Below are 15,168 nucleotides of genomic sequence, written 5' to 3' on the forward strand. Positions count from 1 at the left end.
TTTTATTTTATTTTATTTTATTTTTGAACCAGGGATTGAGCTCAGACCCTTGCGCTTGCTAGGGAAGCGCTTATTCTGAGCCATCTCCCTGCCCCCCACCAGCGCTGGAATTACAGGCGTACGCCACCACGCCCGGACTCAGTGGCCAGCTCAGTGCATGCCGGAGGTGGGGCTGGCGCGGCAAGTGGGACCGGGGATCAAACCTGTCCCTGCATTTGCCAAAGCTGCTACTTAGTCCACTGAGCTATCTCGCTGGCCCTTCCTTTTATCATTTATTAATTTTTTTCCTAGGGAGAACTACCCACTCGCCCCACCCCTCCTGTCCCTCTCTTGGACAGGAGCTTTCTTTCTCTCAATAAATATATTCTGCTCATAAAAAAATTTTTTTTCTTTTTGAGACAAGGACTTCGTATGCAGTTGAGGCTTGCCATGAGCTCACTTTGTAGCCCAGGCTGGTTTCCAACTCAACTATCCACCTGCCTCAAACTCCTGAGTGCTGGGATGAGAGGCGCACGCCACCTAACATGGCTGGCTCATTTATTAAAATTAGTAAGCATACAAGGGATGGTAGGAAGACAGAGGTGGAACTGGTAAAGGGAAAATCTGAGCATGCCTGTAGACAAGCATTTTTTCACAAGTCAGCTGATCCTGGAGCAGCCAATGCCAAAAGAGAAGTTGTGTTTCAATTTTTTTTTTTTTTTGCGTTTCAAATTTAAGAGTTATTTTAAAAAATGATCATGCCCTCATATCCCGCTCTAGTGGAGCCTAGCCAATGGGCCACTTTCTTGCCTCATTTGCTCCACCCACTTTCCAATCTCTTATTGGCTATTTCAGGTTCAGTATCCACCCTGATTGGATTATCAGACTATTTTAAGAGGTACGGCCGCTTCTTTCGATTGTACGCCAGCTTGCCACTGCCTTGCCAAGCCATCTTGTCTGTGGTAAGTGCCATGACTGGGACACCCAGGAAAAGGGAAACAACTAGGAAAGCTGGGAGCCTCTATTGCTGGTACAAGTCCTTTTGACTTTGTCGCAACCTCCGAGTTCCTCAAAAGCGGTACCACTTAAATTAACCAAAGCCTTTCTGGACTGTCCGCTTGGAGCAGAGACAAAACTACAATTATGTCGGACTTAACTGCCATTCCTGATGAATGCAAAATTCCTTTTAGCCTAAAAACCCCCAAATCAGCCAGATGATCCTAAAATTCCTCAGGGATTGCCGCAGCTCGGGAGGTTGAGGCAGGAGAATCAAAACTTGCAAAGTAGCATGGAAAATTTAGCAAGACCCTGTATAGAAATTCAGAAATACAACAATGGCTGGCACACGGGCCGGGGATACACCTCAGTGGTATAAGCACCTGCTTGTGCAAGCACAAGATCCCAAGTTCAATCTCCGGTACCTCGCGGGGAAAAAAAAAATGGCTGCCGGCGTGGGTCTTCGTCTCTAGCGCAGAGGAAAAAAAGTGAACAACCGGAAAAGGGGGGGTGACGGCGGGAGGGGGGAACAGTGCAAAGCTACTTTATTACCACAACCAAGTCAAAGCCTCCACCTCTGCAGCCAGAGAGCTCAGGCCTTCCCACAGAGTAGGCAAGCTCAGCACTAAGCTACATTCCCAGCCCATTTTTAGTTCACTTTGAGACAGGGCCTTCCTGTCTTGCCCAGGCTGGCCATGAACTTGCAGTACTCTCACAGCCTTTCAACTAGCTGGGATTTGCAAGTCTGTGCCACCGTGCCTGGTGAAATGAAAAATTTCTTTGGTGGTGTTGAGGGTTGAACCCAGAGCCTTGTCAGTGAGCGACATCCCAGTCCCCCCCCCCCCCCGTTAGTCTCACAAAGCAGTAGACTGCACATACTGAGTTTAAATTTGAGATCCTGGCTGAGTCGCTAGCTCAGCAGTCCAAGCACCTGCCTGTCAAGCACAAGGACCCAGGTTCGATCCCCAGTACTACATGCCATGCGGGCCACTGGGCATGGTGGCGTGCACACCTGTAATTGCAGTGCTGGGGAGGCTGAAACAGGAGGATCACTGTGAGTCCAAGCATTAAATTTGCAGTCCTCCTGCCTCAGGCTCTCACTGCTGCGATTCAGGTGTTTGCCACCATGCCCAGCTTTTTGTTTCCTATTATAAAAGTTCACTCTGAAGTTTTAAGCTTTAGAAAAATATATTCTAACTTCAAAAACAAAACACTCATTTTACTGCTTCTCCAAGAATTTTGCCTGACTTGTTTTTAATTTTTTCCTTGATATAATAATGGTACATTTTTGTGGGGTACAGTGTGAACATTTTTTTAGATGGAATCTTGATATGTAGCTGAGGCTGGAGTCAAACTTACAGCGACCCTATCTTGAGTGCTAGGATTACAGGCATGTGCCACCATGCCTGACTCAGTATGAAAATCCAGGGCACACATAAAATGCAGAGCAGGTCAAATTAAGACATTAGCATTTTTCCTACATTTAACCATTTATCCTCTCTTTGTAACCTTCAACCTTCTCTCTTCTGATTCATTATGAATATATAAGAAGTGTTGGACACTGTAACAGCCCTGGCGTGCTCTAGACACCTAAATCACCTCCTCCACTGTCTTTGGCACCTGTTTACCAGCCTGTCTTCCTCTCTCTGCCCCATTCCCAGCTTCTACAGCCAGCTCCTCTGCCCTGGTACAGGATGAAATGAGCTTTTGCCTGAGGGCTAGACCCAGCAACCTTTCTCACTGAGCAGCATTCCCAGCCGTGTGTGTGTGGTAGACAATTGAAATCAAAATTTCTTAGCTTAGCTATAGTCTCGGCCTTCTCCCTTTCTTTCTTTTATTATTCTCTGCGTGTGTGCACACACCTATGGTATTGGGGATTGAAAATCTCACTGAATTGCATCTATGGACCCTTACTCTCTTTTTTTTTTCATTGCTGGGTGTTTGTGCATGTGTATGTGTGTGCTCGCATATGCATGTACATTAAGCCCAAGACCTTCACACTGATCTAAATCCCCAGTCTTTTCTTGTTTTTTGTCTCTCTCTCTCTCTCTCTCTCTCTCTCTCTCTCTCTCTCTCTCTCTCTGTGTGTGTGTGTGTGTGTGTGTGTGTAGTGATGAAGACTGAACCAAGGGCCTTTTCCCTGAACTACTTCCATAGTTTTGTTTGCAAAATTTGCTTTCCTTGTTCTTTCACTTTGTTTTTTGTCTTTTTTTGAGGGGGTATTAGCTATTTTTCCCAGAGACTTCACTGTGACCTATATCCCTGCTCATGATTTCCATTTTATTTTTTATCTTTATTCCTGTGTGTGTATGTGTGCACTGTGTACTGAACCCAGGACTTTCTCACTGAGTTATATATCCCCTAGGACTTTTATTCTTTTTTGGTGTTTTTATCTGGGTTTGTTTGTTTTTAAGACAGGCTCTCGTGGTGTAGTCCAGACTGGCCTTGCACTCACTATGTAGTCCAGGCTGGTCTTTTTTTTTTCCCAGAACTGAGGATTTAACTCAGACCCTCACGCTTGCCAGGCAAGCACTAATTCTACTGAGCTATCTCCCCACCCCCCAGGCTGGTCTTAAGTCCAGGTGATCCTCCTGCCTCAGCCCTCTGAGTGCTGGGATTACAGGTGTACACCACCCCAACTGGCACTTTTTAATTATTTGATATTTCTTTTTTGTGTATGTAGTAGTAAGGACTGAACCAGTAGCCTTCTCACTGAACTACTTCCCCAACTCTTTGTTTTCCTTTTTTCTTTGCTTTCTTTGCCTTTACATTCATTCTTTTCTTATTTTTTCTATGTTACTGGAGGTCTTTTCTACTACCCAGGACTTTACCACTGAGAAATGTCTGTAGACCCTTTTTTTCCTTCATCTTTTCTTTGCTTTGTCATTTTGTTTGTTGTACTAGAGATTGAAGCCAGGGCATCTGCACTGAGATAAAATCCCAATCCTTTCTGGTTTTTTGTTCCTCATTTTTATAATTGTGTATGTGTTACTGGAAATTAAACTTATGGCCTTCACACCAAGCTATGTTCCCAGCCCTGGCCCGCTTTTTACTCTTATTACCCTGTGTATTTGTGTGCATGTGTGTCCACACACACACACGTATTGTTAGAAATTGTACCCAGGTTCTTCATACTGAGCTATGGCCTTAGTCCTTTTTTCTTTTCCTTGTTTTACTATGCTATGTATGTGCTATATCCATACTCCTTTTTTAGATTTTTTTATAATTTTTTTATACTGGAGATTAAACCCAGGACTTTGTCACTGAGCTAATTTCCACAGCCCTTTTTACACTTCTTTTTCATATCTCTGTGTGTGTGTGTGTGTGTGTGTGTATGTGTGTGTGTGCACCTGTTCGTGTATCATGTTTGCGGTTGAGCCCAGGACCTTCTCACTGAGCTGTATCCCTAGCCCTTCTTTTTTCCTCTCTGTGTGTGTGACTGGAGATTGAACCCAGGACTTTTTCTCTGAGCTAAAAACCCAGCATCTTTCTTTTTTCTTTAACTTGTCAGAAAGAATCTCAGTAAGTCACTCAATTGGCTAGTCTGGCCTCAACATTTTAACCTTTCACAGATGAGTAATGACCAGGGATGTTTGACCCTCTGTGCCTTGGTTATTGGATAACTGTCTTTATATTCCTTCTTCATTTTGGGGGGTTTTGATTTATTTTGGGTTGTTTTAGGATGTTTTGTTTGTGTGGCCCATAAAGGACTATAATACACAATCTTCCTGCCTCAGTCTCCATAGTGCTGGGATTACAGGTGTGGCTATCATACCCAGATTATTCATGTTTGTTTGTTTGTTTTGGTTGGATTTTTTTATTTTGTTGTTTATTTGGTCCAATGTGGAGACTGAATTAATGGCCTTACCACTGACCCACATCACTGGCTCATTTCTGTTTTTTTTTTTTTTTTTTGGTGGAACCGGGGATTGAACTCAGGCCCTTGCGCTTGCCAGGGAAGCGCTTATTCCACTGAGCCATCTCCCCTCATTTCTGTTTCTTGAGACAAGGTCTCACTGTATAATTCAGGCTGGCTTTGAACTAACTTATGTAGCCCAAGCTAGCCTCGGAATCATGTTGATCCTCCTGCCCCAGCCTTCAAAGTGCTGGGATTACAGGTGTGCACCACCATGCTGCAGTCCTTTATTTGGTTGGGTTTTTTTGCAACACGATCTAAGTAACTTTAATTGGGGATCCTCCTGCCTCAGCCTCCCATAGTGCTGGAATTACAACTGCCCCCATACCTAGCTTTTTTTGTTATTAGCTTTAGACAAGCTCCAGTGAGCTATTAACAACACTAGTCACCCTCTCTCAGACACTCAAGGCTGCTTTGCTCGTCCCCACAGAAAATCTGCCATTCCTAACCACTGCTTTTCCCAGAGACCCTAGCCCCTTGTTCTCACTTGATTTGATCCATGTCATTATTCAGGCTCAAATAAGCCCAAGATGAGAATAGTAGAACCTCATGCCAGGTGACTGGCCTCATGCAGCCATCTCTCTGTGCTTTCTCCTTCCACAACACCTTGCATCTTGTGATTGCAGCTAATCAGGCATGTCCCTTCCAGGTCAAACCGTCACCAGGGTCATGGAGAGAAACACCCCCAAGAAAGGTGCTTCGAAATCCAAACAGAGGCATAAGGTGAGATGGGCTGAAGGAACAGAGAAGTAGCCAGGCAACAGCATAGGACAACTCAACTTCTCTGGATGTAAGAACAGAGGTGCTGAGAATACCAGGCAATCCAGGAGCCCCTGGAGCTTCCCACCCTCACTCTGTCCTCCCCCAGCATCCAGAGAGAACACAGGTCTGTGACCTTGGGCCACACTTGGTGGATGGGGGCAGAGACCATGAGGCAGTCTACTGTGGAAGACAGGAGGCAAGCAAGCGACAGCAGTAAGCCACCGGCTGGGTGCCCAGAGAGAGCCGGTCATTGTGCGCCCTGTTGTCTCAGTCATGGCAACACCCAGGGGTCATCTCTACTTCCCAGATCCACCACAGAGGTCCTGCAGCAGCCGAGGTGGCCTGGGCTGGATGGTACCCACTTCTAGCTGAGTGGCTGCCAGAATGTACTTTTCCTTCTTTTCTAGGTCTTCATGGAGATTTCCAAATACTTCTCACACAATCAGTGGAAAAAGCTGAGCTATTCAGAGAAGATCACTTGTGTGTATTTGAAAAGAAACTACACCACCATGTCTGCTCTAGGTAACGGGGTCATAGGTACAGGCAATCCTGTGGTGCAAGGGCACCACTTGGGCCCCTCCCACATTAAGGCTTCTCAGCCTGGAGTGAGTACCCCTCGCTTCTTTAGGTATGGGATAAATGCCGAAGTGCTTTCGGGTGTCATTCCTTTATGTCTCATGCGATCCTGAGGACAGGGACTAGTCCCCGGGAGTTTAGATGTGGGTCCTGCATGGTTCTCTCTCGGGCTGTGGCTCTTTTGGACTTTTCAGCCCCCCAGCAGCCACCCCTTCACTTCTCCTCCCAGGAACAGACATCTTTCTTGTTTCTAGGTCTCACAGTCACTCCACCAACTTTCATGCGCGTCCATAAGGAGGAGGTGCTAAACGATGACGATTCAGACAGAGCTTGCAGCCATGAGGTCAAGGGTAAGTGGGCAGAGGGAGGCTTCTTGGTGGTCCAGCTGCTCCTTCACATCCATCAGGCCTGGGGGAAGAGCGGACCCAGAGGGCCGTATAAAACTGTAAAGCGCACAAAGCAATAATACAGATTTTATGCATGGTAAAGAACCTGAGTGAAGCCAGACATGGTGGTGCACGCCTGTACTTCTAGCGCTTGGCAGGCTGAGGCAGGAGGATCATGAGTTAGAGGTCAGCCTGGCCTGCGTAGTAAGAACTGTCTCAAAACAACAACAAAAAAGCCCACGTGACAAGAAATGCTATCAAATTCAGCAAAAGAGCTACAAGTGGAGAGCGATGGCAGGAATTGGTGAGGGCTGCACTGGAGCTTGTTTGTAGTTTATTCTTAATATACTGAATAAAGAAATAGAGCAATCAGAAGCACTTGTGGGGTAATGCTGAGATTCCCACTGGCCTTGACAGTATTCCCCATCATTTTCTGCATGTTGAAATATTTCTTTTTTAAAGAATATTTGGTTCTTATTAAACTTTACTCAGAGTTTGAGTGCTGCTACCCAGGCATGCGCGCGCGCACACGCGCACACACACACACACACACACACACACAAACTTTTCCACTTTCAGTGAATAAAGACATCATAAGATGAAAAATGGGATGGATTCTAGCTGGACATAGTGGCACACACCTGTAATTGTAGCACTCGGGAAGCTCAGGCAGAAGGATTGCCATGATTCAGGGTCAGTCTGGACTACACAGCAAGACCATGTCTCAAAAAAGGGGGACAGATTCTAGAGTAGAGGTCCCTCTGGACCGGAGTAACAAGTATAGTGTGTAATCGTCAGAAAGGGAAGAGGCTCACTACTGCTGACTGCATAGCTGTTAAGAAGATGGAGTCACTGGGGGCTGGTGAGATGGCTCAGTGGTCTAAAGCACCTACTTAGAACAAGCTTAGTAAAGCACAGGGACCGCGGTTCAATCCCCCTGCGCCACATGCCAGCCAGCCCCGCCCCCTGGTGGGCTGAGCTGGACACACACACACACACACACACACACACACACACAAATAAATAAAAAAATTTAAAAAAAAAGAAAATTATAAAATTATAAAAAAGAAGATGGAGTTAGAATGTCCAGACTCTCTGGCAGATCAGTAGTTACACCAGTGAACAGGCTAGACCCCGCAAGCTTCACAGTCACAGTCACAGTAAGAGGTCTGAAAATCCAGAGCCTTCATCACTCCAAATTTTTTTTTTGGGGGGGGGCTCTGGGTTTTTATTTGTTGTTTTGTTTTTTGAAATTCTGGAAATTAAACCCAGGGCCAACCTTTGTAGCAAGGTACATAACTGGCCCTAGATTTTCTTATGTTTCTTCCTTTTTTTTTCTTTTGAGTCACTCAGTTGTCTAGGGTGGGCTTGATCTTTCAATCCTCCCAGGATGCTGGGATTACAGGTGTGTGCCACCATACCTAGCTTTTAGTCCAGATTTTGTAAATTATCAGAAAGAAATGTTTGAACACTGCAAACAAATGCGAAAGCCCTTATTAGAGGTAATTCCAAAGCCACTGCTGTACCGTGGGTACTCTGGTCACTCTGCTCCGCAGCATCCTCTAATACAACAGAGGTCTGCAATTTGGAATATTTACCAAGGAGGAGAAGTACTGACTTATCTCCCTCTTTTAGATGAATTGCCTGAGAAGTCTCGGAAAGGTCTGATGGTGAGTGTCTCCCAACCCTAACCTACCAAAGGGCTTTTCCCACCTTAAGTGTCAATATTGCAAAGAGTAGGAGAGTAGCAAAATGTCCCCATCCTGGCTATGTCCTTCATCTTTCTTTCCTTTCCCCTTATCCTTTTGTTCTTTCCTTCTTTGGGGGCAGGGTTTGAACCCAGGGCCTCACATGTGTCAAGCCCTCAGTGTCCTGCTGAGCCCCACTCTCAGCCCCAACTCTCACATCATCACAGTGCCTGATGACACCACCATGGCTCCAGCCTGCTCAGCAGCAATCCCAAATGCTAATAGCACTCTTATCTTCATAGCAATGTCAGATATCATTTTAGGCAACGGCCATACACTAATGTATTTGATCCTTGAGGAAATCACTATGACACTGTTTCTGTTATTATCTCTAAATAATCCTGACGACATCATTTGCAGTGTTAGGGCTGGACCCTACGGCCGCATGCACGCTAGGCACATGCTCAGCCACTGGGTTCCGCCCCAGCCCCTTCTCTTCATGTTTACATTTACTCTCCCACCAGCTATCCACAAGTTTACATGGGATCTCCCATACCTCATAGAAGCCCTACCTTTCATGGGGCTTGTGGATTCCCAGGGCGCTTTTGTTTCCCAAATTTCTGAATGGTACCATTTTCTCTCAGCCCAGATACAACTGGGAGTCAGATCCTAGTCCTGGAAATGCCTTGCACTTAGGCCATTCCCTTCTTTTCAAACCTCCCAGGTTTCTCAAAATTTGGATACAGAAAATACTATGATCTCCCAGAGGGGAAGAAAACATTAATTAGGATAAAGTATGCAAGCCTGGGGTGGTGGGGAACACCTCTAATCCTAGCACTTGAGAGACTGAGACAGGAAGCTAAGGCCATGAGTCTGAGGCCAGCTTGTGCTACATAGCAAGACCTTATCTTAAAGAAGATGGTAAAGCATGCAAAGAGTTCTAAAGTACTAGAGAAATATCATTGATACTGCTTATATGTGGCCTTCACATTAAAAGACGCCTAAGAAGCCAACACAGAAAAACAGAGATCCGGAGAGTGTGGCAGAAGCACCTGGTGAAGAACCGGCTGCGAGAGCAGAGTGCCTCCTGGGAGAAGCAAGCACCTCCACAGAGAAGTCTTCGGTACCTGGTAAGAGGTGACAGCTCGGGAGCAACCCCTCAGGCTTCCGCAGCTCTGTGTCAGGGTATAATCTGGAAATGTGGCATTGACCCATGACCCAAACTGAGTTGAGGAGAGCAGCCAGCACCAGCTGAGACATTAGAGCATGACTTCAGAATCATAGGCTTGAGTTGTCATGCATCTAAAAGCCATGGGACCTTGGACATGACTTCTGAATTTTCTGCACTCCAAGCTAGGTATGATAGTGTATGCCTGTAATCCCAGCACTCTCAGATGTTGAGGCAGGAGGATATAAACTCAAGCCCAGGCTGGGCAACATACTGACTTTGTGAGGCCCTGTTCAAAATTTAAAAAAGAAAAGAAAATGATTTAAAAGGGCCAGAGTAGCTGGACATGGTGGTGCACGCCTATAATCCCAGCACTTGGGGAGGCTGAGGCAGGAGGAGTGTTGCAAATTCCAGACCAGCTTGGGCTACAAAGTGAGCTGAAGGCCAGCCTGAGCTGCATAGTGAGACCCTGTCTCAAAAAGACAAAAAATAAAATTAAAAGGGCCAGAGTTCAATGCTCAGTGTAAGTAAAATACATTCTCTACGTTCCAGATTCTTAGCTCATAAAATGGAATTAAAAACTCAATAGTTCCTAAGATTGTTTAAAAACATTATCTTTTTAATCTAGAGACCTCAACAAGAAAATTGTTCAGGGGCTGGTGAGATGGCTCAGTGGTCTAAAGCACCTACTTAGAACAAGCTTAGCAGAGCACAGGGACCGCGGTTCAATCCCCCAGCACCACATGCCAGCCAGCTCCACCCCCTGGTGGGCTGAGCTGGCCACATACACACACACACACACACACACACACACACACACACACACACAATAAATAAATAAATAAACTTTTTAAAAAAAGAAAGAAAATTGTTCAGCTAGTGATCCTACAGGATAACCTGGGAGCATAGCTCACTCAGATCAGCACCTAGACAGGCATATGCCCTTCACAAACATGTGCTGAATCACACAAGGGAAGAAGGGTGTTCTGGCAAGAGAAGAGCTTAGGAATCTAAGCCTAACAATGGGAAGGGCCAGAGCCTCAAACTTGAACTGGCATTTAGTCTCAACTGATATAGGCCTAAAATCTCAGCCTCTAGAAGCCAGAAGTGCAAAGCAGAGCACCCGGCAGGCCTGTAGGCACTAGGATCTGCAAGACCATCTCCTTTACTGACAAAACAGGGCCTAACACTTCCCATGCCCCTCAACTCTTGCTTACCAGCCCCTCTCTGTCCTCCACTGCAGATTTCAGGAAGAAAAAGATGAACATCTGGAGCGACCGGCTGCGTAAACAGAAGAATGTCGTGGTGTATGAAGAGATCAGCGAGCCAGAGGAAGAAGACTACTTCGACTGAGTCTGTAAGTACCCTTTGACACAGCTCCCTCACCACTGTAAATAGGCCATCCCATTGTGCTCCTGTCATCCCACCCTGTCTCTATGCTTCCAAATCATCTGCTTTTCCTGGTTCCAAGGGGTGCAACATGGAGGCTCAAGGAGATTTCCCACACGTTTGCTACTCCTACCCTGAGCTGTGGGCTCTCCAAGCTCAGGCCACTCCTGGGGTACAGGCGAAGTTGGGGAGGGAGTCACTGCACTCAAGCAGAGAGCTTGCTCACAGCGGAGGTCCTGGGCTCACACAGAATAGGAGCTTCTGGCTCTGCAGGGCAGGAGGAGGGCTTGACAGCCCAGCATCCGAGCAGTAGAAACTCACTGTCTCTTTGTTTCCTTCTCTTTCCTTAACTCAGCCTGGGGGAAGTCCGTGATGAGGAGAAAACCTGGTGGCCTTTTGCAATCAGCAATCACGGACATGGCCGTAAACTCCTGGCTACCATCCATTTGTCAAGTGAAAAAAAAGAGTTAACACCAGCTAAAAAGTTAATTACTAATTAGTCTTACTATATGTCAAGCATTCTGTTAGCACTGTTCTGTTTGATAAGCATTGTTAGCACTGTTCTTACTTGTGATAACCACTCTATTAGACATTAGCTTTTTTTTTGGCCAGCTCAGCCTGCCCTTAGGTAGGGCTGGCGCAGCATGTAGTACCGGGGATCGAACCAAGGTCCCCTGTACCTGCCTAAGCTTGCCTAGGAAGGTGCTTTAGACTGCTGAGCTATCTCACCAGCTCCAGCGTTTACCTTGTTTTATTTTTTCGATTAGCATGTTATCCAGTGATACATATACTTTAGGCATATTTGTGTGTACCTATGCACCTACCTCAAGAGCAAGTTGTTTTTTTTTTTTTTAAGAGCAAGTATTGTCTGATCTGCTCTGCACTACTGTACCTTGCCACAGATGTAACTATGGAGGCCACTTGTAGGTGTTTAAATCCAGATTTTTGTTTGCACTTATACACCCCCATGATGAGCACCTATCATCTGCTTTGCTCACTGAACTTAGGCCCATTGAGTAGTCCTACCTTTCATTTATCTTGTAGTAGTTACTGATGGTTAATAAACATTTATAGCATTTCTCAGTTGTTGGAGTCTCTTTTTCTGGTGGGGGAAGGGATGAAACAGGGTCTTGCTATGTAGTTCAGGCTAGCCTTGAACTCACTCTGTAGCCCAAGCTGGTCTGGAACTCAGTATCCTTCTGCCTCAGCCTCCCAAGCGCTGGGATTACAGGTGTGTGCCTCCATGCCAGATAGATCCTTTTATTCTTGTGCACACAGCACTATGCATGTATGTCAGTGGATTTTTTTTTTTTGGATAGATTATTGAACGCACATTTGCTGCATCAAGAGTCATTCATTCAACACCTAATAAGCAGGTGCTGAGTCTATCACTGTCCTAGGTGCTTGAGAGAATCCGAGACCAAGGCAGAGCACTATCCCTGCGTAGGCTTGGCGTTCCCCTGGAGGATATTTCCAGCTTTGATGTGGATGAACTGTATATATGCTGGTCCCGGGGTAGGATTGTGCAAGAGGTGGTTGGGTGCTTTGCCCTTTGCTTTCTGAATGACCTTAAGGTTCAGGGGCTGGGAAAGACCCTTTGGGAGTGTGTAAGAGGAGGCAGGTGAAACCATCAACTGGGGAACATGAATTAAGAGTGTCCACTGTGGCCAGGTGCTAGTCACAAAGAATCAGAAACCTTGATTGCAAAGCAGGACGGTGACAGATGGAAAGGTCCCTGGACAAAAGCATGAGACTGTCCGTGAGGGATTTCCCAACCCAGGGCTGGGGCATGTGGTGAGGAATTAAGAAAGGCGCACTCCTCTCCCTGCTAGGCCAAGGCAGGACATACAGAGGAGACAGCTCTGGGGAAGGGCAGGTACAGCCTACTTTGGTGCAAACTATTTCATGCTGGGGGACATTAAAACCCCCAATTGTGTGCTGGGGTATAGCTCAGTGGCAAAATAGCAATTTTCAACATTTAGGAAAGGGATATCAAGATTGTATTTTTGGTCTAGTTTATGGCCTATTTTTCTGATCAGTCAAAGTCTCCTCTATAGGCATAAACTATGCTTCTGAATTGTATCATCTGTCCCTTGGACAGCTATTCAGGAAGCCAGATCCTACACTGATGCACAAAGACTCCTACGATCCCAAAGTGATGGGAGAACCAGAAAGTGCTGGTATGCAACTCACTGGCTTGGCTACAAAGCAGCACAGCAGGTAAAACCTGATTATGCCCTCCCTGGGGTCCTAAGTGAGCTGGACATTGGTGTAAGTATGTGTTACTTAATTGCCTTTATCTAAAGGAAAAATAAAACTCTTACCTCTATGCCAAACAGTTGCTAACAGTTTGGAGCAAGGCTCCTAGGCTAAGGCTGATGACAGGAAGGTGAGGGCACCGTCCTCCTTGAGGGTTCCATTTCAAAGCAATGCCCCAAGACTCTTAGGAATTATCCTGTGGGTTCGGTGGTAGAGCAAACGCATGAGACCCAGTGTGCCATCCCAGCCCTGCAAATCCACAAAACCAGAAAAGACATTCCTGGGTTATGGCCTAGTGAGAGGACTTCATAGCAAAGCAAGGATTTACACAATGTTTTCTTATGGAGATTCTCTAAGAAAAATAAAAGCAAATAGGTCTCTTTTCCCTTTGATGAGGGGAATTCCCATTTTAAAGTTATTTACCCTGTTTCCCCCTTGTGCTACTTTTTAGCAACACCACAACTTTCTAGTCATCTCCATTGCTGCTTCTGTCTTTGTCTCTGAAGCTGCATAAACATCTGACAGGTCCATCGTAAGATGCAGTGCAAAGCAATACCTGGGTTTACAATAAAGTGACTTTCTTTTTTCTGAGACAGGAACTATGCAGTTCAGGCTGGCTTGGAAATCACTAGGTAGCTCAGGTTGGCCTTGAACTCAGCTTTCCTCCCACCCCAGCCTCCCAGATCCTAGGATTACAGGAGGGTGTGACCATGCCTGACCAATACGATAACTTTTAAAATTCAGTTTCTACTGTAGTGGTCCTCACTTATCCACAAAGGATACATTCCAAGACCACCACTTGGCTAGTACTGAACCCCACACAGCCATCCTTCCGTGCCTGCCAGAGGTTACTTTCAGCACCAAATGCATGGGCCCAGAAATCCACAAATGCTCGAGTGCCCCCGTAGAATACTGCAGCATTGCACGAATTTCCAAGCAATCCTGCCACATGCTTTAGGTTATCTCTAGATGACTTCCACTCCCCAGTGCAATGTGAGTGCTATGGAAACAGGTGTCACGCTACATACTATTTAGGGATGGACAAGTGGAAAAATCTGTAAGTATTTAATATACACAACTTTTTCAAGAAGGGTTTTGATCCACGGTGGGTAGAATGCACAGAGGTAGAGCCCTTACTGACTGAGTTATTGTCCTTATTGTTCTGGGATTACCGGAGTGTACCCCCATGCCCAATTTGCCTGTGCTTTTTGACAAGGCTCTCTCTTTAGTCTAATGCCTGGGCCTGTTTAGCCCAGTTTTATAAAGCTCTTACCAAGTCAAGCACTGTGGCAGATGCTACAACTTTAGCCCTCTGGGAGACTAAGACAGGAGGATTATGTCTATCAACAGATGCACAACTTTTTTTGGTGTGTGTGTGTGAGGTTGTTTGAGATTGGGTCTTGCTATGCAGTCTAGCCTGGCCCTGAAGTTACTATGTAGCCCAGGCTGGTCCTTAACTCACAGAAATCCTCTTGCCTCAGCCTCTGGGGTGCTGGGATTATAGGCATCTGGCAGCACACCCAGCAGTGAACAGATGAATATCTAAAGAACATGGCATTTATGCTCAATGGAGTACTACTCTGTCATGAAGAAGGATGAATTTGAGTCTTTTGTAGGAAAACAAATGCACCTTGAAACTGTTAAGTGAAGTAAATCAATGGTAAACATATATCACATGGTTTCTCTTATATGAGAAGCCCAAACTATAAATAAAGAGCAAAATAAGACAGATCATAGGAAATAGTGAGATAGATGTCTAGCATATGGAAAGAGTACCAAAAGGGGAGGAAAATGAGACTAAAAATAAGGGAATTGTGATATGTTGTGCACATGTGCCAAGTCCCTGTAAGGAACATGATCATTACATCCTGCAAACGTGTACCAAAAATAGATAGGAGAAAAGATCAAAGGGGGAATACAGGGGAGGGGATAAAAAATTATCAAGATATATCATACACATATAGCAACTCCCTGTGCTGAATATAATCATTCTGTACTATAAACATGTACTAAAAGAAACCAAAAAGGGGGCCTGCCCCGAAGCTCAGC

At 45.7% G+C, this 15,168-nt stretch overlaps 2 protein-coding genes across 2 annotated transcripts in view; one reads left to right on the forward strand and one right to left on the reverse strand.

Annotated features, from left to right (window-relative positions):
- The window catches only part of Slc38a5 (solute carrier family 38 member 5), a 24,581-nt gene that overhangs the window by 1,361 nt on the left and 8,052 nt on the right, over positions 1–15,168 (reverse strand). The window contains 1 exon segment of the mRNA XM_023717813.1: positions 13,185–13,368. Coding sequence (XP_023573581.1) covers positions 13,282–13,368 — 87 coding nt within the window. The 3' untranslated portion in view covers positions 13,185–13,281.
- On the forward strand, positions 5,528–11,282 carry LOC101565769 (putative protein SSX6). Its single transcript, XM_004633569.2, has 7 exons — positions 5,528–5,614; positions 6,061–6,175; positions 6,484–6,579; positions 8,251–8,285; positions 9,301–9,433; positions 10,715–10,828; positions 11,216–11,282. The coding sequence occupies exons 1-6, from the start codon at positions 5,528–5,530 to the stop codon at positions 10,822–10,824; spliced, it is 576 nt and encodes a 191-aa protein (XP_004633626.1). The 3' UTR covers positions 10,825–10,828; positions 11,216–11,282.

This window comes from Octodon degus, unplaced genomic scaffold (genome assembly GCF_000260255.1).
Source record: "Octodon degus isolate 3935 unplaced genomic scaffold, OctDeg1.0 scaffold00055, whole genome shotgun sequence".
Classification (NCBI taxonomy): domain Eukaryota; kingdom Metazoa; phylum Chordata; class Mammalia; order Rodentia; family Octodontidae; genus Octodon; species Octodon degus.